Source organism: Sarcophilus harrisii, chromosome 3, assembly GCF_902635505.1.
Source record: "Sarcophilus harrisii chromosome 3, mSarHar1.11, whole genome shotgun sequence".
Lineage (NCBI taxonomy): Eukaryota > Metazoa > Chordata > Mammalia > Dasyuromorphia > Dasyuridae > Sarcophilus > Sarcophilus harrisii.
Genome location: NC_045428.1, coordinates 291,439,217 through 291,464,132, shown reverse-complemented (window position 1 = coordinate 291,464,132; position 24,916 = coordinate 291,439,217). Strand labels below are relative to the sequence as shown.

The 24,916-nt window shown below is 35.3% G+C and overlaps 1 protein-coding gene across 12 annotated transcripts in view; it reads right to left on the bottom strand.

Annotated features, from left to right (window-relative positions):
* PHLDB2 (pleckstrin homology like domain family B member 2) overlaps positions 1-24,916 on the bottom strand; it is a 142,492-nt gene that overhangs the window by 96,972 nt on the left and 20,604 nt on the right. For all 12 annotated transcript variants that reach the window (XM_031959645.1, XM_031959644.1, XM_031959643.1 and 9 more), the window contains one exon: positions 22,629-23,974. In XM_031959645.1, the coding sequence (XP_031815505.1) occupies positions 22,629-23,960 (1,332 nt within the window). In that variant the 5' untranslated portion in view covers positions 23,961-23,974. The remainder of the gene's footprint in view (positions 1-22,628; positions 23,975-24,916) is intronic.

Genomic DNA, 24,916 nt, shown 5'->3' with positions numbered 1-24,916 from the left:
CTTTGCCAAGAAAAATCCCAAATGGAAACACAAAGAGTCACAACTGAAATGACTCAACAACTAAATGATATCTAAAACAGCCTTTTTCATCACATTTTAGGGTTCATGGCATGCCAAAATTGGCAGTGGAATGTTGGACAACCTGAAAGCCACTGATTTTTAATCTAAAAGAATATACTAAGTACCAGAATCTTGATAAAAGCACAAGAACTTCTGTACAACCCAGGATACATATTTCCTCCTACATCTCCTTCCTAAAATAGTTTCTGTTGAAGCCAGCGATATTGCTTAAGTCACCAGGGAATAAGCGATCTCAGTGTTAAGAGGAATGCTATTTCAGCCTGTGAAACACAGTATTCAAAGGCCTAAGCACAGGAAGTTTGGTCTACTGGTATGTGCTGCTCTCTATTCTTATCACTCCATTCTCAGCCAATTTGTCCAAGTCTGAATCAGATGCACAATGCAGGAAGGCTGCCCACAAATTAAAGAAATATATATCCATATAGCGCCAAGTCATATGAGTCCTCTACAATCTGCTCCAAAAACAAATAAATCAATGTGCTGAAGAGCATCAGAGCTAACAGAGGTCTGTGTAACAGAGGAACCTTTTAAGGAAAAGCCAGACTAGTAAGAAAAAAAACTAGCACAAGCAATGTCTTTTCTCAACTCTTTTTACTCTGGCCTATGACTGTCCTACCCTGCCCCTCACCCCCACCCTACAATGCACTAAGTTAATTCCTTTCATCCCCCTTCACCTAAAACTAATCTTCTCCTTGGCTCTTTCCCTGGGGACATTTATCAGCTCTCTGGAATGCCCAGACTCCACCTATCCAAATCCCATCTAACCAAGTCTTGGTTAAAGTCCTGTTTCCTGACTACTATTGTTCTCACTGGATCCTCCCTCTCTTCTGAATTCTTTTGCCATTATAAACATATGCCTCAAGAGTATAAAAGGCACAATTCTGATGCATCACAAATTTGGCATAAAATTAACATAGCTTTAAAAGCATTGTTATTGTTCAGTTGTGTCTAGCTCTATGTCACCCCATGAACTACTGCCCATGGGGTTTTCTTGGCAAAGATTCTGAAGTAATTTGCCATTTCTTTTCTAGTTCATTTTGCAAATGAGGAAATGAAGGTAAATGAGGTTGTGTCTAAGGTAGTATTGAACTCAGATCTTCCTCACTCCAAACCTGGTGCTCAATGAATTGCATCACCTGGTTACCCCATAAAAACATTCACACTCAATAAATGTTCCCTGTTTTGGAATTTAAGGAAGGAGTTTTAGATGGATTTCTATGATCTATGATCCATCTCTTTTTAAAAAGCTATGTGTGCAAAGGCCCAATGTAAGTTAATCTTAACTGGGTTTTCAATCAGACTCTGTTACTAACTATATGACATTAGACAAGACTTCTCTGATTCAAAACATCCTCATCTAGAAATGAACTGGAATCTATTATCTCTAACATCTCTTTCATCCTTAAAATGCTAAGATTTTATGTTTGCAGAGATATTTATTCTCTCCTCACACACACACATATCTTTTCCTTTTAATACATTGAAAGAGTTTATAAAGTATTGAAGGCCTCACTAAGAACTCTGGTGTTTTTGTTCATTAATTTTTTTGCCTTTTCATCTTTCTCATTCTCTAAGTTCATTAGATTATAGCAACTTAGAGAATGAGAAAGATGAAAAAGCATCAGAATTGGCCATATCAAATAATCATAATCTCGAAACTGCATTGAACAAAAAGCTTTGAAATACAGAAATGCAGTAGAAGAAATAAAAACTTGTAGGGCTAAAATAAAAAACATACCACCTTTGTCAACTTTTACAAAGTCTTCTCTGAGAGTTGTGCCAAGCATTCTTCAGCAACCCTCCTGAAGTTAGGCTTATATCCTGAGACTTTTATTCAACCCCAAAAGAAGTAATTTATCTACCTGTGCAATGGTCAGTGGAATATTAAATATAAAAGAACAGGAGACAGGAAGTTTTCCTAGGATATTGTTTAATTGAATCTCATTGAGCAATATGAAAACAAAATAATAATAATAAATAGCTCCTATTTATGGCTGTTAAGTTTTGCAAGGTAGAAGCCATCTCTTCCACAATTTAGAAAACCCATGTAAAACAATTTGGCTATCCCTGCATTCCAGTAAAGAAATCTAATTTTTTTCCCTTTTTCTTTTATAGGGTGTTTATTGCAAATTATTGTAAAATTTGGGTTAAGTGTTTTTCTGAATTGTCTGCTGGCATTTGTATGTGGCCTGCAGCTTCAGCAAAACTCCCCCTAAATTTCCATTTAATTTTTATGCCTACCTGTGATATATGGAAACCACTATGGGGAAGGTCACAATGTGGAAATAATAACTGTATTATCTCATTTGATTCTCATAACCAACCCTGGGAGGTAGGATCACAGACTTTAGAATAAGGAAGACCCTTGCACCATCCAACTTCCATATTTTATAGATGAGAAAACTGAGTTTCATAGAGATTGTGACTTGTTCAGGATCATACAAGAAGTAAGTATGTGTATGTGAGATCAGTATGGACTTCCTGATTCTGAGTCAGGACTGTATTCTTTACATCATACTACTCTGTATGAATGGAAAAGAAGGTGGATCCAGGCTTGTCCAGCAGAAAGCTTTCTTTCTCTAGTCAAAATTTCCAAAGCACTTTGAGTCGTTTTTCATTCCATTCTACCTGATATTTTACTGTCTTAAAAAGTCTTGGTGCATTTTAAAAAGGATTTCTTTTTTGTCCTTGATTATCTCTCCCTCTAGAAAGCTCTTCAAAAGAAAAACAAAACAAACAAACAAACAAAAAACAGCGTCATTTCTTATCTTTATATTTCTAGCACCAATATTGCATTTTCATATAATAGGGGTTCAATAAATGTTTGTGGATTTGGCTCAATGATTGTCATGAGAGTAAAGGATAAGGGATAAATACCCCAAAAGTTGGACTGATATTCATGAAATATTTGGGATTATGAAGGTCCCAAGTGTGCTGAGATGATACTTTTAAGTAAATATAGAAGGATATGGACTAGAATCTAAAGCATATCCAACTCAGCCCATAACCCTCTGACTATTTTTCAGCCTAGTCATCCTAGTAATATTTTGTCCTCATCATTAAAATATAAGATCCTTTAAAGGCAAAAACTTTCTTTTTCCTTTCACTTAAATGCTTTCTGTTCTAGCTACCTATCTACTAGTTGATATATTACCTGCATTGATGGGATCATAGAATCATCAAAGAAGAAAATATTTGCTCTATCTATACCTACCTACCTACTTATCTACTTATCTACTTGGCTATCTACCTACCAATGAACATATTACTTGCACTAATTAGATCATAGAAAGATCAAAGAAAAATCTGATCATGTGATGCTGATGGATTAGAAGAAATGGGGAAATCATAAGGTTATGGAAGTAACGTATGGGTGAGGTGATAAGGACTGTAATGAGAATGGTAGACAGCCCATACTTGAAGCCCTTCTAGGCTGGCAGGTTTGTATCCAGTTAGTACTAACTTTAAGGATCCAGGCTTACCCCCATGCCATCAGGAAGCATCAGAGTAGCATCTGCTCAGCTTCAGCCCATTACACTTGGTAGATTAAAGATCTCTAGAAATATAAGGAGCAATTATTTTTATACATCTGTTATGAATCATCTACCTTTCTTGCTCTTATTCCATTAATTGCTTGAAAAAGTTTCCAGCAAACTGAGTAGATGCCCATTAGTTGGAGAATGGCTGAATAAGATATAGTATATGAATGTTATGGAATATTATTTTTCTGTAAGAAACTATCAGCAGGATGATTTCAGAGAGCCCTGGAGAGACTTACATGAACTGATGCTGAGTGAAATGAGCAGGACCAGGAGATCATTATATACTTCAACAACAATACTAGATGATGACCAGTTCTGATGGATCAGGCCATCCTCAGCAACAAGATCAACCAAATCATTTCTAATGGAGCAGTAATGAACTGAACCAGCTATACCCAGAAAAAGAACTCTGGGAGATGACTAAAAACCATTACATTGAATTTCCAATCCCTATATTTATGCACACCTGCATTTTTGATTTCCTTCACAAGCTAATTGTACAATAATTCAGAGTCTGATTCTTTTTGTACAGCAAAATAATGTTTTGGTCATGTATACTTATTATGTATCTAAGTTATATTTTAATATATTTAACATCTACTGCATCCTGCCATTTAGGGGAGGGGGTGGGGGGGTAAGAGGTGAAAAATTGGAACAAGAGGTTTGGCAATTGTTAATGCTGTAAAGTTACCCATGTATATATCCTGTAAATAAAAGGCTATTAAATTAAAAAAAAAAAAAAGAAACTATCAGCAGGATGATTTCAGAGAGCCCTGGAGAGACTTACATGAACTGATGCTAAGTGAAATGAGCAGAACCAGGAGATCACTGTACACAGCAACAACAAAATTATACAATGATCAATTCTGATGGACGTGGCTCTTTTCAACAATGAGATGATTCAGACCAGTTCCAATGATCTTGTTATGAAGAAAGCCATCTACACCCAGAGAGAAGATTGTAAGAACTGAGTGTGGTCCACAACATAGCATTTTCATTCTTTTTGTTGTTGTTTGCTTGCATTTTATTTTCTTTCTCATTTTTTCAGGTTTGATTTGATTTTTCTTATTCAGCAAGATCATTGTATAAATATGTATGCATCTATTGGATTTAACATTCATTTCTACAATGTTTAACACATATTTGAATACTTGTCATCTTAGGGGAGGGAGTGGGGGAAGGAGGGAAAAATGGGAACACAAGATTTTGCAAGGGTTAATGTCAAAAAATTAGCCATACATAATTTGAAAAATAAAAACAAATAATTTTTTAAAAGACTGAAAAAAATAAAAGAAAAAGTTTCCAGCAAAATCATCTTTTTTGGCTCTTTGTCCCCTTAATATAGGACACATAGATGTGAGGATTGTATTATGAAATCTGGATGTTTTAAATGGGGTAAGCTATGTGCCTGGAGATGGGCTAGCATGGGTTAGGCTATGTACATGGGAGTTTTCATTCTTCCTCTTCACATAAAATGTCAAGCAAGATTCTGAAGTTTAATAATTCCTAAAATTCTATTCTGTGCCAAGGGAGGCAACCCAGAAAGAACACAAAACACAGAATCAAGGAAATGGAAAAAAGTTGAGTCAGAAGGGACCACATATAAAGGAAGTTCTATAAGCTTGAGACCTTATAGAGCAATATCAGCATGATATTTTAGCTGGAAAAACACAAAATATTTGCCTTAAAAAAGATTAGTTCATCCTTTGACTTTACAGTGCCACTACTGTATCCCAAGAAAATCATAAAGGAGACAAAAGGACCCATATGTGCAAAAATGTTTTCAGCAGCTCTTTCTATAGTGGCAAGAATTGGAAAAAGAGTAGATCTCATCAATTGGGGAAGCTGACTAAGTTCTGGTATATGAAGGTAATGGGATATTATTATTCTGTAAAAAATGATGAACAAGTTGCTTTTAGAAAGGCCTGGAAAGATTTACACAAACTGATGATGAGTGAAACAAGCAGAACCAGGGAATACAATTGTATTGTATACAATACAGCAAGAATATGCAATGATCAATTATAAAAGACTTGGTTCTTCTCAGTAGTTTAATGATCCAAAGCAATCCCAATAGACTTTGAAAAGAAAATGCCATCTGCTTCCAGAAAAAAGAATTAAGGAGTCTGAATGTAAATCAACATATGCTATGTTCATTTTTTGTTTTTGTTTTTTAATCTTTTCCATGGTTTTTCACTTTTGCTTTGATTTTTCTCTCCCAACATGATTCATAAAGCAATATATATATTAAAAACAAATAAATTACTAGAAAAAAGATTAGTTCTTATACAGACCATAGAATGCTCTATCTACAGAAGAGTACTAATAAATATTTCTTATTGATGATGTATATTATTGACTTATGACCTAGGTCAACATTGCCATTTACTAGCTGGGAAAAAGTCACTGGAACCCATATAAACTACAGTAAAATGAAGGGATCCAGACAGACTACAGGTTGAACTGGAAAGCAAAATGGGGTAATAGAAAGACTTCTGGATCTGGAAACAGAGGATCTGGGATTGAATTCACTTCCTATCAGTGTGAACTGACCAATTTTCTCCGGCACTTGGTTTTCACATCGGTAAAATATAAGATGAAAAGGTTGAACTAGATGATAGCAATGGTCCTTTCTAGTTGTAAATACTTGTTTTTAGGAATAGAGGTTCCTTCCAATTCTGTATCTATGATGCCATGATGCTATATCTAAGGGTCCTTCCATTCTTTTTGTGACTTTATATATGACTCCACTTTCCTTCTTCCCCTATAAAGATCAGGACCAATGACCTTCTCCTTTTAAACTCCTATTTTAAAAACTTAACATTAGCAAAGCTTTTTTTTTTATTTGTTTACTTCAAAAGTTTCCTGAGAGCTGCAAGAAGAAATAGACAGCAAAACTATACTAGTAGGGGATCTCAACCTTACTCTCTCAGAATTAGATAAATCAAATGACAAAATAAATAAGAAAGAAGTTAAGGAAGTAAATAGAATTTTAGAAAAGTTAGGTATAATAGATCTTTGGAGAAAATTGAATCGAAGCAGAAAGGAGTACACTTTTTTCTCAGTGGTACATGAAACTTATACAAAAATTGACCACATATTAGGGCATAAAGACCTCAAAATCAAGACCTATATATTTTTTTTTTGGATCATGATTCAATAAAAATTACATGCAATAAAAGGCCAGGAGAAAATAAACCAAATATTAATTGGAAAGTAAATAATCTAATCCTGAAGAATGAAAGGGTAAAACAACAAATCATAGACACAATCAATAATTTCATCCAAGAAAATGACAATGAGACAAGATACCAAAATTTATAGGATGCAGCCAAAGAGGTTATTAGGGAAAATTTTATATGCCTAGATGCTTACTTGCATAAAATAAAGAAAGAGATGATCAATGAATTGGACTTGCAACTAAAAAAGCGAGAAAAAGTACAAATTTAAAACTCCCAATTAAATTCCAAATTTGAAATTCTGAAAATAAAAGGAGAAATTAATAAAATCAAAAATAAGAAAACTAAAGATATCAGAGACCAGGTTATGCTAAGAGAGGTTAAAGGAAGTGAACATACTTAGAATTGAGGAAGCTTAATGATGACATAATGACAAAAATAATAATAATAATAATTAGGATTTTTATAGATAGCATTGTAAGATTTGGAGAGCACTTCATAGAGATGACCCATCACACAGATGAGGAAATTGTTGAGACAATTTAAGTGACTTGCCCAGAGCTACATAGCCAGAAAACACAGGATTTTACATCCATTTTCCATTCCTACTGGCTTCATATTCACCACTCTCAATTCACTATTCCTCCTAGCTTTAGGATTGTAAAAGGTAGTATGGTGGTGTGAAAAGAAGGCTAGATTTGGAGTCAAAGAATCAAGCAGTTTCTCTGAGAAGCTGGTTATTTGGGTCAGCTGTTTGGGGCTGTTCTATTCCACAGCTCCCCCCTAAGTAGCCAGGGCTAATTCTCTCTAGAATCCAGTCAGCTGTCTTCTCTGCTGCCAGAGGTCCCGATCCTCAAACGTTCCTGTTCCCTTGTCACTACCTATATTTGTATATATTTGCTGCATGCTGGATGATCTGTTTGTTACTGAACAAGCAGCTATACCAAAGAAGGATATGGGTCATGGTAGGGAAAGGCAGGAAGATAGTGTAAGAAAAGACAAAGCCTTCCTATCTCCCCTCCACTAACAACTCTCTTGGAAATTTGCAGGTTCCAGAAAGCTGCTCACTGCCTCAACTGCTTCTTGACTATTTCCAAGGCTAACAGGACCCTGGGACCATGGCCAGTCAATACCAAGTTCTTCCAATTCAATTAGAGAAATGTTTTCACACTTCATGTGGAATGGAGACAAATTTTTGCACTTAGTTTAGCACATTAACACTTTGTCCCCTCTATTATCTCGCCCTTATTCTCTGTGATAACATCAACTAGATTGGGTAAGAATTCAGCTGGTTAAGTACCAAAACCTGTCCCTCTAGTCTCTCCCCTATTAAATATTTGCTCTTCCTAGCAAATCACTTAGGGTGCTTTGGGGATATTTGTCCAGAGTTCCAATTCTTGATAGCACATTACTAAGTTGTTCCTTCCCCACCCCCCCTTTCCCCCAAGTACCTTAGCAAAATCCACATAGAGTAGTTTTTAAACAATCAGGAAAATTAACTGTCTTCCATGAGGGGGTACTATAGCTGGTAGGCCCAGACAATTACACTCACCTCTAAATGCATGATTATATAATCTAACAAATTGACATCATTTTACAAAAATCTTAGAGGACTACTATTTACCTGGCAAAATCCTGTCTCAATCAAAACTAATAAAGAAAAGGGGGAAAGAAAATCAGGTTCCCCAGTCAGAGGGAAAGTCTGATACTAATAAGGCTTCCATTTTGGACAGGAAGTCAGTCACAGTCTAACCTTCAGGTTGGCTACTAAGAAGCCCTGGATGAAAATTTGTTTAGTTTTCCATAACACACAAAGAGCAATCCAACTAGAGATCTGTACCAACATTTCCAATGATCATTCCAACACAGAGGACATCCAGAATTTTTCTAATGGACCTTGATAATATATAGGACATTCTAAAAGAAAATGCCAGCTTATTTTTACTAGAACAAGAAGGCCAGCTTGATTAGAAATAAAATCAATCAGATCAAAGAAATGTAGGACTCCCAAAAAGAGAATAAGTACTTAGCATTCATTAACCAAGCCTTCTGGTTCATTAGGCAAAACTTTCTTAAAGGACAATCAGTCCATAAGCATCTGAGACATACATTTGTTTAAACCAAAGACAGCCCTTTTAGAAGCAAAACTAATAACCAAGTCTCCAGATTCTTATAATAATGGCATTAATGATAATAATAACTTTTTCAAAGCATTCATTTGAGTCTCACAACAATCTTATGACATAGTTCTTTAAGTTATTTTTGTCTGGATTTTACTGAGGAGGAAGCTGAAGCTTTAAAAGGTGGTGACTTGTCCATGCTCAGGTCTTCTTAATTCTAGATCTAGCCCTCCAGCTCCTGGACCAGACAGGTTTCTTTTTACTTTGTCCTTTTTTCTCTGCCCTGCTCTCCCATCCCTTATATTTTAAGAAACAGGGATCATATAAATATCAACTATCTAAAAAAAAAACCCTGCTAAATGGTAACAAGCAGAATTATTAATTCAGGGTAAAATATTTATTATAGACAAGATTAATTTTAGACCAAATCTGTGATATGGTTAATTAGTTATATTGTTTTTATGTCTCTCATGCATGCTTTCTAGTGTAGGAAATAAGAATGTGGGTTGTGAACACATATGACTTTTTCCCTCTGCTCCACCTTACATATCAAAGAGACTTTAAAATAAAAAAATGTTTTGTGGACAGCTAAGTGGCATAATGACACTGGGCTTGGAATCAAGAAGACTCATTTTTCAGAAGTTCAAATCTTAACCTCAAACATTTACTAGTTGTGTGAGTCACTTACCTCTATTTGTCTCAGTTTCCTGATCTGTAAAATTAGCTAGAGAAAAAAAAACAGTAAACCATTCTAGTATTTTTGTTAAGAAAAACCCAAAATGGGGTAACAAAGTGTTACACATGACTGAACCATATACCCCTCCTCTCCAAAAAAACAAAAACAAAAACAAAAACAAAACAAAAAAAAAAAACCCTCTCTGAAAGAAAATTGGAAAACTCTTACTTTGTATCTCTTCCACAGCTAAAAAAAGAAAAAAAAACAGTGTTTTGTTTTAGATATAATAGTTTCTACTAGGGAAAAAAAATGGTAAAGGCTTTATGTATTTTAAGCTGCAAGGGTCTTAAAGGCCAGAGTATAATTCCCTCAGGGTTACCTGACTTGCTCAAGGTCACACAATTAGGATGTGTGAGGTAGGATTTGAATCTAGGTTTTACTGACTCCAAATCGAGTTCCTTATCCACAATGCCACAAATCATGAGAACATCACTGAAAATATAGGCAGTTTTCTTAAAGAACGGCTACTGAGTCTATATCCCAAAGAAATCATAAAAGAGGGGAGAGAACCCACCTACATATATAAAAATATTTGTTAGCAACTCTTTTTGTGATGGCAAGAAACTAGAAATTGATTATCCCTATCAACTGGGGAATGGCTGGATGAGTTGTAGTATATGAATGTAATGGAAAATTATTGTTCTGTAAGAAATGATGAACAGACTGATTTCAGAAAAGCCCAGAAAAACTTACATGAACTGATAATGAGCGAAGTGATCAGAACCAGGAGAACATGTACCCAGTAATAGCAAGAATGTGTGAAGATCAACTATAATAGACTTAGCCCTTCTATGCAATACAGTGATCCAATACAATTCCACTAGACTTTGGATGGAAAATACCATTCACATCCAGAGAAAGAACTATGGAAACTGAATGTCAATAGAAGCATATTTTCACCGTTTTTGGTTGTTTTTTGTTTATTTGTTTTGTTTTGTTATTGTTGTTATTGTCTTCTTATGGTTTTTCCCTTGTGTTTGATTTTTCCTTCTTAACATAACAAATATGGAAATGTTAAATATTGATTGTACATGTATAACTTATATCAGTTTTCTGTCTTGGGATGAGGGAGGTAAGAGAAAGAGGGAGAAAAATTGGAACTCAAAATCTTACAAAAATGAAGGTTGAAAACTATCTTTACTTGTAATTGGAAAGATAATATATCATTAAAATAGAAAATTAAAATATATATAGTTCTCAGAAATCTCATTTGGTATACCCATTTCTTCCCTCCTACAACATATGTACACCTAATCCTTATATTTACTCACATTCCCTCTTACTCATGACTCACTGAGAATTATTTTACAGTTCTTCCTTATCCTTAGTATATACATAATTCACATATTTTAGGTAGCTATCATATCCTGCCCTTCTACATACTTTAGATGAACCAAGTATTAAGCTCTTTTCTTCACACTCCATATAAATCAATCCTTCACCCTAGAGATTTTCCTCCTGACAGTCATTATTCATCTATATGTGTCAACAGCTCCCTTGAATTCACAGGTCCTTACCATGAATGAAATCACTTCTGTGTTCACTTTCAAAAAGTATTCCCATTGGATATGTTGTCACTAATTCCAAGAGTTCTTTGTCTATTTTCAAAAAAAAAAATTATCTTTGATCTAAAAAAGAAAGTCAAGTTTTATTTGTTTTCACTTTAAAAAGCTAACTCTTAAAAGTTAGTTCATAATTCCTTCACTACAATCCCTACCTACACTGGCTACCCTGCACTGTCATCTTCCTGGGGATATTTTAGCAATGTTGTAGTTTAAAAATAAATCCATTTAGAACTTACTAGCCTCAGTTTCCCCATTTTTAAAATGAGGAAGTGGACTAGATGATCTATGAGATCCCTTCTTATTTACTCAGAAATTTTACTTTTGTAAAGGTTCAACCCAAGTGCTTGCCTTTTATTCAAAGCTTCCCATTGCACATATTTTAATTCTAAAGTAGAAAATAAAGAGGGAAGGGATATTTGTTTTGACTTTATATACCCAGGAAAGAAAGGGCTTGTTTTTTTGAGTTTGATTTACTGGGTATAGGTGATATAAATCAGGTATGAAGATCACACCACTTCTTGCCATAATAGCCTTCAAATTTGAAATAGCTAATCTTATAAATCTAAGTTTTCTGAACTTAGTGAGACTGGCCCTCAGGTGACAGTTGATTTTTAACTTGTTTTCAAACCCTTTTTAGCTTGCATTCTTAATGAAAAAGACTTCAAAAATGCAAGGTCATCTGAGGCAGTATAATGGGATTTTAGTGCCAAATGAAAAACTCAGTTTCATAATTTTCTCTGAACACTAAAAAACAAACAAACAAGCAAACTGATGAGAGTAAGACTTTCTTTGGAATCAAATCAAAAAAGTAAGACCTTTTACCCTGTTTCTAATACTGAACAAATTTTCAAAGGGGAGGAGAACTACATCATTTTATAAAGACTGTTAAATTCTGCCTCTTTAGGAAGTAGGAATTCCCAACACAAAAAGCCATGCCAGGAGTACAGCCATCACTCTACCTAAGGACAGTCAGGAATACCCCTCCAGATGTTATTTGTTGTTATAAGAAGGGTGATGAAGGACTAGTTGTGGAAATACCAGAGCATAAACCATATTCAAGGAAAAAAAAAAAAAAAAACTAAGACCAATTTTGTCTAGAATCAATCCCTGAGATCCCTGGAGAATAAATACACCCCCACAATCAAACATATTCTCATTTGACCACTTCCTTTGGTTTTGCTATTTATATCAAGTTAACCAGGTTTGGGGCTTCGGGAGTTTGTTTCTTTTTTGCCTGAAAGACAGTAGTGTATGTAACAAAATCGGTTGAAATATGTATGGTGCTTTATTAAAACCATATGTAATACTCCCCGTACATGTGTGTCTGTCCCAGGAGATACTTAAAAAATAATGTGGACAATACCTTGTCTTGAATGATTTGGGTCTCAACTTTCCTTGAATGAGAAAGTTGGACCAGATTTGACTCTGAATTTCCTTTCAGTTTTGTGATTTTAGGATAAATAAAAATGAAAAAGTCTGAATAGCTTGTTCACTTTAATTTCTTGAAATATTGCCAAGATTTGATATGGAAAGAAAAATTCTGAGGTAGAATGAAATGAAAGTGAATGGGGAAATTACTGAAATTAGTAATGGATTTGTAATCATATCTGGGTTCTGGTCTTTGTCAGTAGTTTAACTGTGGGACTGTGGGCTGGTTACTTAATTCATGCTAGTCAAATCCAGATGCCAGATGTGCATGGCACCTACAGGCTTGTTAGATATTATTTGCTGTTAAATGCAAACATATTCAGGCCTTAATATTCATTCACTATCTATAGAACATGAGAAGTAATGAAATGGTCAGGACTGGGGGTATGGATGGGGATATGGAGGGACAGGTGATTTCACCAACTCTTTGTCCTCCTCACTATCCTACCAAAAATAATTTATTAAAAGAGTGAAAACAAATAAAAGCAAAAAATCAATCTTCTCCATCCTGTCCCTATTCTAAACATTACTTCTTCCAGTTTCCAGCTGCTCTGACTTTTGGAATTCAATCAAAGATCCTATTCGATCTTCAGTAAACCTTCTTAATTTTTTCCTTTAGGAAAAGTAGAGATTGATTCACTTAGGAGGGATTCTTCTTGGCAAGGAATCCTCCTAGACTGCTTCACACAGGTTTGAGAATGCAATGTATTTTCATCATTAAGGGCGAAACTCCCAATTTTTTTTTAATGGTCAGATTTTGGGCTAGGTGACAATAAAGCCTCAAAGTCTATTGATCCTTTAGCTGGATGACACATAAATAATTTACTAAATCTAGAGTAAGAAAGATCTGAGATAAAACCTAGACTCAGGCCCTTAATTGAATTAAAACCTAGACATAGGTCACTGTGTGATCTTGGCCAGTCACTTAACCTCTATTTGCCTCAGTTTCCTCAATTATAGAATGAGGATAACAATAATTTCAGAGGGTTGTTGTGAGAATTCAATGAGATATTTGTAAAGCACTTAGTATAAAACCTGGCGTACAATGTTTCCTTTTCCCCTCACTTCCTTGGCTGTTTTCACTGGAAAAAAAAACCAAAAGCCATGATCTGCCCATTTGAAGATAATCAATGTGATTTATTTTTAAATTCATTTGGCTTCTTTATTGAAATCCAATCTGCTGAGCCCTGACACAAATTACGTGAACTTTTTGCAAGATGGACTGTTTTCTTTTTTTCTATATCTCTAGTGCATATTTACCAGTACTCAGTTTCTTCATTTGAAGATAAAAGGATGGACTAAGACAATCTCTATTATCTTTCTTTCTTCTAAAAAAAATACTATGATTCTTTGTGACCCAGTTATTCTTAATGTGAGGCAGGAGTGGGGGAAAGTTTCCATTCCCACCTCAATTAATATTAATCATAGACTTTCCAGAATTCTCAAGTAATCAAACAAAAAATGGAAAAAGAGTTCAATAATTCATTTGGTAAATGTGACAGGAATGAACTGCTTTAATCAATGGATAAAGACAGAGGACATTATATTAAAAAATATCTTGTGTTTGGCTGAATCAAATACAATCTGGGTCTATGGATAGATAGTTCAAAGTTGAACAGTTGAGAAGTAGATTCCAAGTTATGGAGGGCCTTGAGAAAACCCTGTACCAGAGGGTAGCAGAAGATTGGAGATGGAGGGGGAAAGCCCAGAAGAATGCTGTGCCCTTCCCATTGACAACATTATCAGAGAGACTAAACTAGTAACAATGAATTGAGATAGACACACACCAATAACAAGCACGAACACAGACAGATGCAGTAGGACAGTGATCCTTCATGAAGAAGACAATATCAGCTATAAAATTTGTCAAGACAATGATTCTCATAGTCCATTCAAGAGTTAGACCTTTGGGGAATTTCATGAGGCCTTCATAAAGAAATTCAAGAAAGTATGTCCAGAGTTTACTCTTTGGCTATATGCATTTTCTACAAGTGCATCTTAATGTGTATTTGTATTCTAAGTTTGAGCTCACTCTCCCAGGGACCTGATGTTTGCAAAGAAAAGTGTATCCCTTGTTTGAAGGGAATGCTTTTGTATAAATTGCCCTTGAAAGGCAGCTAGGGTTACACTGAATAGAGCACTAGGCTTGGATTCAATAATCCCTGAATTCAGATTCGGTCATCATCTATTTATTATTCAAAAAACAAAACAAGAAAATCCAGAACACTTCAGTTAGTTTTCTCCTACTCTGTGGGGTAGGGAAATGAGTAAAAATTTTCTGTCCTTATATTATTGTTCTAAGAAATGACCAGCAGAATGGATACAGAGAGTCTTGGAGAGACTTACATGAACTGATGCTAAGTGAAATGAGCAGAACCAGGAGATCATTATACACTTCAACAACGATACTGTATGAGGATGTATTCTGATGGAAGTGGATTTCTTTGACAAAGAGAAGATCTAACTCAGTTTCAATTGATCAGTGATGGACAGAAGCAGCTACACCCAAAGAAAGAACACTGGGAAATGAATGTAAACTGTTTGAATTTTTGTTTTTCTTCCCGGGTTATTTTTACATTCTGAATCCAATTCTTCCTGTGCAACAAGAGAACTGTTCGGTTCTGCAAACATAGATTGTATCTAGGATATACTGTGACATATTTAACATGTATAGGACTGCTTGCCATCTGGGGGAGGGGGTAGAGGGAAGGAGGGAAAAAGTCAGAACAGAAGTGAGTGCAAGGGATAATGTTGTAAAGAAATTTTTTTCAAAATAAAAAAAAAATTTTCTGTCCTTGTTTATTTCAACTTCATGCCTCCAACTACCGACAACTCAGTTTGTTAGCTGCATAAAATTCTGCATTTCAATGCCTGGGATCACCTCTTTTGGGATACTATATGGGAAGGATCTCAGCAAATTTGTGGATGAAAATTTAGTTGAACTATGAAGTCACAGTGAACGGGGTTATATCTCAGAGTTCTTGTTTCATAAGATTTAGCATTCTGTTTGGTCCCAAAACATTAAGTTACTAGTCAATTCTGTCTTTAAAAAAAATCTCCATGTCACTATACTAGGCCCTAACTCATTAATACAGTGAATGACTAAGTTTCCAAAGTCAATTTCTTCAAAAGAATACTGCCTCATTATTTATATACTTCAACAACAATACTATATTATGATCAATTCTGATGGATGTGGCCCTCTTCAACAATGAAGATGAACCAAATCAGTTCTAATGGAGCAGTAATGAACTAAACCAGCTATACCCAGGGAAAGAACTCTGGGAGATGACTATGAATTCCCAGTCCCTCTATTTTTGTCTGCCTGCATTTTTGATTTTCTTCACAGGCTAATTGTACACTATTTCAAATTCCAACTCTTTTTATACAGCAAATTAACTGTTTGGACATGTATACATATATTGTATTTAACTTATACTTTAACATATTTAACCTGTATTGATCAACCTGCCATTAGAGGGAAGGGGTGGGGGGAAGGAGGGAAATAGTTGGAACAAAAGGATTTGCAACTGTCAATGCTGAAAAATTACCTATGCATATATCTTGTAAATAAAAAGCTATAATAATAATAAAAGAACACTGCCTCAGAAAGAGAATATGCTCCTAATCCAATTATTATTTCATCAGATTCCCAAGCTTTATTATTCCTAGACTGTTTCTAAGTTCTTTAAATATAATTACCACATATCTGAATAAAGTAGTCTCTATAAAGAATTTCTTTAAACTATTCTTGAATGAAAAGAAAAAAAAATCTAAAAAAGTTGAGAACCATTCATCAAAGTCACTTAAATGTATATCTATTAGTTACCCAAACAGTTGGCTAAGGGGTATAACCTGATAGATGTCTATTTATGTGGGAATAATTTTAAAAACAAGGTACTCAACAACAGCAGGAAGAACAAGAGTGATTTCCCCACCCCTCTTTGTTATGTCCACATACTTTCAGCTTTTATCTCATTTATCAATCAATCTACCTATAAAGGCATTCATATTCATGAATCCATAGACATAGAGCTAGAAGAAATCTTATGAGACTAATCCCCTCATTTTACAGATCAAGAAACTAAGGCTAAGAAAAGTTCATTGACTTGGTCAAGATTATACTAGTACTGATAGAAAAAAGATTTGAACTCAGGTTCTCTAACTCCAGATCAAATACTGCTCATTAACTTTTGAGTTGAACTTGTAAGAATATCTTACTATGCTAAATTCCTCCTCTGATATCTCACCTTGACCTGGATGTGATCCTGGGATCCTGAACATTATGTCTGCAAAAAGTCAACTCTTGCAGATCCTACCAAATTGAAGAGGTTTCCATCATAGACCCTAAAACATAGTGTATTTCAGCTTTCAAAAGTGCAGTGACTGGTGCCATAGGGGTACTGTATTTTCTGGCTATCACAGCTCTTAAAGATTGAGGTGGAGATCTGTATAAGTACCCACCTTAACTGAATCATGGATTCTTGAAGCACTGACATATACTTGTAAGAGATCTTAATCATCAAACACTTTTCAAAGTATTAACTCACTCAACCTTTAAAAAGATGAATAAAATATTTCCTGTGATTGAAGCAATGAATTTTAATAAGGTCACCATCTACACACCATACTAGTATTCACCAAGAGAACTAATATGCAGTGCCTGAATTTCAGGGTATACTCCCCTCAAAGAGAAGATTTGTAAAATTGTGGCACCATCAAGAGGCGACAACTTGTACTGCCATTACAGATCAGAAACCAGTTTGCTGCCAAGTGTTAATTAAGGATACTGCCCTTTCAAATCGTGCTATATAGGATTACTTCCAGGACATGAGTCTGAGATTCTAAAACATAAGGTTAAAGAAAAAGGAGATAATTAGAGTTTTCCAACTTGCCTTCCCTTCCAATACACTCACCATCCCTAAAATTAAATAAATAAATAAAATAAAATCTCTGCTTTTGTTCTTAGTCTGTTGGGTACAGTTGGCAATCCTGCTCTGCTAATGATTAAATGCTTCAATATTTACTGAAGGTCTGCAAATATGCCAGCTAAGTGCTACTTAGAATGTGTAAAGATAGCCCTTGCCTTGTGAGTCCAGTATGCTGATCACTGATTGAATAGATAGCTTTCTATCTTTTCACATTTGTGGTTATTCAAATTTGCATTATTTTATTCAACACCATAGAGAATTTTGGCCTGTTAATGATGCTAAAGTAACAGATATCATCATCCAATGTCCCTTAACCAATATACAGTTAACAAAAGTAAGCATGGAATGGAGCGAGGTGGCCAGGCAAGTGATAGTAATACTAATAATTGCTGGCATTTCTGTAGTGCTTTCAGGTTCACAAGGCACTTTACATGTCATTTCATTTAATCCTCATGGCAACTTTGTGGAGTGGTATTACCACTCCCATTTTACAGATGAGGTTGAGAAAGGTTACTCAGGATCTTCTAGTTAGGAGGTATGTAAGGCAGGAATTTTGTTCAGGTCTTTATAACTCCAAGTCTAACACTCTAGGCTTTATACCATCTACCTTAAATAGGAAGTGTCATAAAAACAATTCGTCTTTACCCTTAGGTCAAATCTGTGGCCTAAGCTTTAGAAGACCATTTGACTCAGGTCTCACCAGTTCAGAGGGATTCTTAACTTTTTTAGTGTCATGGGCCCTTCTGGAAGTAGAACTTATGGATCCCTTTCTCAAAATACATATTTTTAAGCACATAAAACACATAGAATCAAAAAAGAAAACAATTATATTGAAATAAAGTTTTCAAAATCTATTTTTTAAAGAAAGTTCATGTACCCTAGGTTAAGAATATCAGACCTGCAAGTATTTCAATCACCTTAGCATAATAATGAACTTTGAGTTATAATTTGAATTCTGCCTCAGACTCTAAGATAACTCCGGTCATATGATCTTGGGCAAGTCATTTAACTAACCCCTCCTAGTGTCAGTTTTGTCATAAGTGAAATGAAAAGATTGCACTTGGTGACCTCTAAACTCCCTTTCCAGCTCTAAATCGACAATCCTAAGTGTTTCAAAAACACTTTTACTCAGGATGTAGTGAGAGGAAGGCTGCATCAAAGAAGAAGAAATTCCTTTGGGTTAGATGTAGAAGACAGAATAATTTCCAGCACTTATGAGCACTTTCATATGTGAAGGGAGTTTCCCTTTCCTAAGAGAAGATTTACTCTAAGCTTGAGAAACAAGGAAGAACATCTCTATCTCCTGCTTCTCCTACACTGTCCCCAACACTAAAAGATATTGTGAGGATCTCAGCTGGTCCAGTGCCAGAGTAGTAGAAGTGGATTATGCTGAACTTTCCCAGGTATGTGGATAAAAGTATCCAGTCTTCTGAAATTATGGATATATGAAAGCCTAAAATAAAGCCACTATCACTACTCCCATAAGGGTCCTAACAAGCTCCTGTTCCCTACTCTATTCTCAGCCTCTGACCCCCTGTCAAGGCTCCTATAGATCAGGTCCTGTAAACTGCAACCTTTTGCAACTAGCTCGTGAACACCATGGTTTCTTGGAATGACAATCAATGGTAATATGCCTGTATTGAAATCATGGAATTGTTAAGCCATGGAAATGTAACCTTCAGACACAGCTTAATGGAAACCTTAGAGGGATTTTTTGTTTTGTTTTGTTTTGTTTTTTAAATTCTGGAGCTTGGTGAGATCTGGTGAAAATTTATAGTTTTCCCCCACCTAGCCAATTGAAGGCAAAGTGGATAGATTATTGGATCTGGAGCCAAGGTAGACCTCAGTTCCAACCCAGTCTGAGTTACTTGCTAGCTATGTATACCTGGGCAAATCTGTTTTCTCATCTAAAAAATGGGAATCATAACAGTGCTTGCCTCACAGTATTATTGTGAGGATCTAATAAAATAATATTTGTAAAGCTCTTAGCAAAGTGGTCTTAAATATTAGGCACTATATAAATGCTTACTCCTTTCTCTCCATCTCCCATCTTTCATTCTATTTACTATTGTTTAGTCATTTTCAGTCATGTCTGCGTCTTTGTGACACCATTTGGAGGTTTCTTGGCAGAAATACTGCAGTGTTTTCCCATTTTCTTCTCCAGCTCATTTTACAGATATGAAAACTGAGATAAACAGGGTTAAGTGATTTGCCTAGGAGTCTTCCTGATTCTAAGTTTAGTGCTCTATGCACTATACCACTTAGCTACCCTTGAATTCTGTAGTAAAATCCTTATTAAATGTGACTCTAAGACTGAATGTTCATCATAACATAGTAGTTTCATCTTTTGTTGTTGTTGCTATTGTTATTGTTTTTTTCTCTCACTTTTTTTCTTTTTGATCTGATTTTTCATGTATAGCATAAATATGGAAATATTCAGAAGAATTGTATATATTTAACCTATATTGAATTACTTGCTGTCTAGGGGAGGGAGGGAAGAAAAATATGAAACACAAGGTTTTGCAAGGGTGAATACTGAAAATTATCTTTACTTATATTTCTGAAAAATAAAAAGCTAAGTAGCCCAGATCCTTATAGTTATTATAAGCAATTATAGTTATTATAGAGAAACCACAGATGAATGCAATTAATCTAAAACAAAATTATGGAACTCTCTAGAGAAATTTGTAGAAATCTAATGGGTTTTCTGTAACACAACAACAACAAACCATTTTTATAGCAATTGCTAGTGGATGAAGTGCTGGGCCTGGGGTCAAAAAAAAAAAAAACAGAATTTAAATCTGGCCTCAGATGCTTCCACTTATCTGCTTTAGTTTCCTTAATTGTAAAATTTAAATAATAGCACATACCTCCCAGGTTATCTCAAATTAGAAAAATTTTATCAAGCTCATAGCTAGTGCCTGACATAAATAAGAGTTATAAAAATACCATTTGTTATTACTATTATAAAACTATAAGCTATGAACTGCTAACAAGCTTTTTTATCTTTTTTATAATCTTATAACAGATTTGAAACAGCTAATCTAAAGAAATAGGGGATATGAGAGGTGCTATAAGCAGGGACACTGATGTTATTGAGAGTAATAGCAGATAGCTTGACTAGGAGAAGAGAAAAGAACACATGAAAAAGCAGATACAAGAATGCAAAAGGGACCTAAAAGAAATTCAGAGAGAATTACCTTTTTCCGGGTTACGTTTTAAAGAAATGTAAATTCTTGTGGGAGCATTTGGAACAACAATTTAGAGTTGAAAAGAGCCTCAAAGGCTACTGGGTCTGGCTAACTGATTTTAATGAAGAGGAAACTAAAGCCCAGAGATATTAAGCAATTTGCTTAATATCGCAGTATGATGCTGAACTGGGATTCAAAGCCAAGTCTCTGACTCCAGAATGTGGACATTTGTACCATGTCCTTCTAGTTACTTAAAGATACTTGCCTTTTACTGACATTTACAGACCACATAAGGCATACTTGAAATTTCTTGAATATAATTTAAGTTTATATTTACATAGCCTTTTAATGCTTACAGAGCACTTTACATCCATTAGTTTATTTTAATCTCAAGTCTTTCTTTTCTTTGTTTTGGGGGATAATCCAGTAAATCTTTTCCTCCTGAAATCTCACTAATACTATGTTTTCTTTCTCAAAGGACAGGTTTGTGAAGAATATGCATGTTGTTTAAGGCTGTCTGTGTTGACTTCATCAGACTCTATGGGCTTTGGGAGAAGTCACTAATGTGAGCTACTTATCACTTAACTACTTATCACCTAGTTATCGCCAGTGGCCTCTAATTCATCTCTCTGCTGATTTCCCTACTCTAAGCCTCCCTACATATAGTTTTCAATATAATTTTCCTCAATCATACAGCTGATCCTGATATTTTCCTACTTAATAACCTCCAGTGACTCTTTATTGCTTCTAGAATACAAAATAACCTCTTCTGTTTAGTTTGTCTAAAGCTCTTCTCTTCTTGTACCCAACCTATCTTTCCATTCTCATAATGTTACTCTTCTTTCTATACTTTATGACAAAGTATTGCTAGGTCGTCAATGGATTGAGTGCTAGGCCTGCAATGGGAAGACTCATCTTCCTGAGTTCAAATCCAGTCCCAGAGACACTTACTAGATGGGTGGCCCTGGACAAATCACTTAGCCCTGTTTGACTCAGTTTCCTCATCTAGAAAATGACCTGGAGAAGGAAATAGAAAATTACTCCTTTATCTTTGCCAAGAAAAACTGAAATGAGATCATGGAGAATCAGACGCAACTATTAATGACTGAACAATAACAATCAAATTGGCTTTCTTTCCATTTTTTACGTAAGGCATTCTATCTTCCATCTCTGTACTTTACATTAATACTCCCCATGTCTTTGAGTGGGGAAATGTTTGAAATGTCCTTTTCACCTCTGTCTCACAGAATTCTTCCTTTAAGATATAGCTTAAATGCCACATTTTAGACAAATCCTTTTCTAGTCTTCCCAAATGTTAATACTTTGTCTTCCACACTGTTTTGTATTTATTTTGCATATGTTCTGCATGTATGTGCTCTTTGAAAGTAAAGGTTGTTAGATTCTTTGTTTTTAGATCCTTAGTACCAAGTATTATGTCTAGCACATGATAGATGTTTAATAAGTACTTGTTAATTTTTAATTTATTGATTTTTTTGTTACTGTTCAGTCATTTCATTTGTACAGATGGAGAAACCGAGGAGCAGAAAAGTTAAATTACCTGACCAAGGTCTCTCAATAAACAATGAGGCAGGTACATACATCTTCCTGACTCCTATCTCAACTCTGTATCTATTGTATCATATTATCTGTCATGACAAAATCTAATGAAATAGGGAACAATCGGAGAACCTAGGAAAATCTAGGAAATGAAAGAGAGCAGTTGTGAGCACATATAGAATTGATGGAAATTTTAGATTGCTACATTTTTTTTTTTTTTTGAGCCCATCTCCAGCACAGCACAAAAGGCTGCTTTGGTAAGTAGATGAAATAGTGAATAAGAGAAAAGAAAAGTTACCAATCGCTCCATCTCCTGTTCCTTTAGCCTTTCTTCTCTTTGCCTCCGGTGATAATCCATCAGATCTTCTCTTCCTGAAATGGAGCTAATGCTGCTTTTCCTTTCTCTAAGAACTGGCTGGGGAGTACTGGAAGACTGTCTGAGGCTCTCCAAGTCAGTGTCATCAAACTCCATGGAACTACGAGAAAAATCCCTCCTGCCAACAGATACTCTATTGAACTCTCCAGGAGTAAATGAATTGCTAGGGCTTGTTCCTGAGAATATCATCCTGTCAAAGTCATCTGATGCACAGGATGAGGTGGAAGTCAACAACATTTTCCTAGCCACTCGAGGGCTTGCAGGAATGCTAAGAGTTGAGCTAACATATGGATTGCTATCCGATGAAGAGTTCTTATATGGCAAAGCCCCTGAGCTTAAGGAAGAAAAATTAAGGTAGTTGTCAGCATCTGTTATGCTTTGAGGTAGATCCTTTTCCCCAAGTTTCTTTCTTTTGGAATTACCTAAAGAGTTTCTTGGGGGCAAACTGAATGGCATGGGCTGGTTCTCAGCAGCTTTGTACAACCTAGGCAGTGAACGGCTGTATGCCCCCATTTGACTAAGGGAGCTTCCTGAATATTTCCTAGTTCTTAAACCAACATTCTCAGGTGTTATCTCTTTGTGTTTTGTCATTTTGGGCTGAAGCGAGATGCTATCCTGAATGTTCATCTTTCTGGACTGCTTTGGGCTAGAGGGCATGCTTGTGGCTCCAGACCTTCGAAGAGATGAAAGTCCAACATCATTAATGGAGTTTCCATTCCACATGGTCAAGAGGGATCCTGATGCCTTTCGGCCTTCTAGTCCCCCAAGAAAGTAGACATTGTCATAGGACTTATTCTTTGAGCTATACTTGGAATAAGGAAGTTTATCAGCAAGCTTCAAGGGCCTATCATCTTCCCAACCAGCACAATGATCAAAGTCTGTCATCCCAAGGGGATATCCACTAAGGGAGGGTGTAGTACCTAGAAAAGGAGCAGGAGGTTTGGTGGAAATGTTTTTGTCAATGCCATCACAAGAAAATTGTTTACTTCCCTGGATTTTGGCAAAGGAGGCATTTCTAATACCAGACCCAAGAGGAGATGGGCTTCTCTTGGCAGACATTGGTTGTGAAAGAGTTAAATAGGAGCCAGGATAGTCTCCATTAGTTTTAAATCTTAGGCTAGAAGTATATTTCTTCTGGTTTAAGCTATCCATTATGCCTTGGAGATTGTTTTCAAGGGAATTCACCACAAAATCTTCTTCCAAGCTACCATTCTGTAAATCCAGCTGGTTTTGTATGTGGCTGTATTCGGCCATAATCGTGTTGAAATCTGCATGAAAAAGAGAGAGAGAGAGAGAGAGAGAGAGAGAGAGAGAGAGAGAGAGAGAGAGAGAGAGATAATTTTTATTCAACCAAAATAAAAAAAAGTAAAGAAAAACTTAAGCAAAGATCTACCATCTGTCAATTGATGTCTAGCTTTAAATCTTGCATTCTGACCTTCCAGCTCAAATTTCATGATTTATTCTAAGCTCTTTTGGAGTAAGGATTGTCTTTTCTTTTGTATTTATATTTTCAATGCTTAGCACATTGCTTACCACAAAGCAAGCATATTGGTGTTTAATAAATGTTTATTGAATGACTCATTTGTACTAATAAACCAATAAAATTACACTGCAGATTGCAAAAAAAAAAAAAAATCTGAATAGGAATAGGGATTAATAACAATTACTAATAATATCAGAAATTGAAACTATGTCCCTAACAACTGTTCAACAAGTATTGAATTTTACTAATACATTTGGCCTACTTCACTGAAAAACAATAACAGTTCATAAGAAAGACCTTTTTACTAGTTCTGTTGCAAACACTGGAAGATACTGCCCTTGTGATCTTAGAAAGAAAATTCTTGAGGTTCCCATACTCAAACTTTGGCAAATATATTTAACATTTCTTCCATAAACAATGAGATTTTGGAAATGGATGTTGACAGGTAAGTTAACTATATTGTTATTTTAAAATAACAATAACAATACTAACGCACTTATTTCAGTCAGAATAAGCCAAGAATCTCATAAGGGAAAAAAAAAATCCTGAGAACAATAATAAGTTGGTCATTCAAAGGGGAATATTTAAAGATGGAAAGTATTTATAGACTATGTTCTTCAAAAATCTTAGTTTTCAATTGGTGAGGAGATCTATTTAACCTTTATTAAGTGCTATAAACTAGCAGAAAATTCATATTCTCGTAGATAGAGTATAGTCTCTAGAGAAT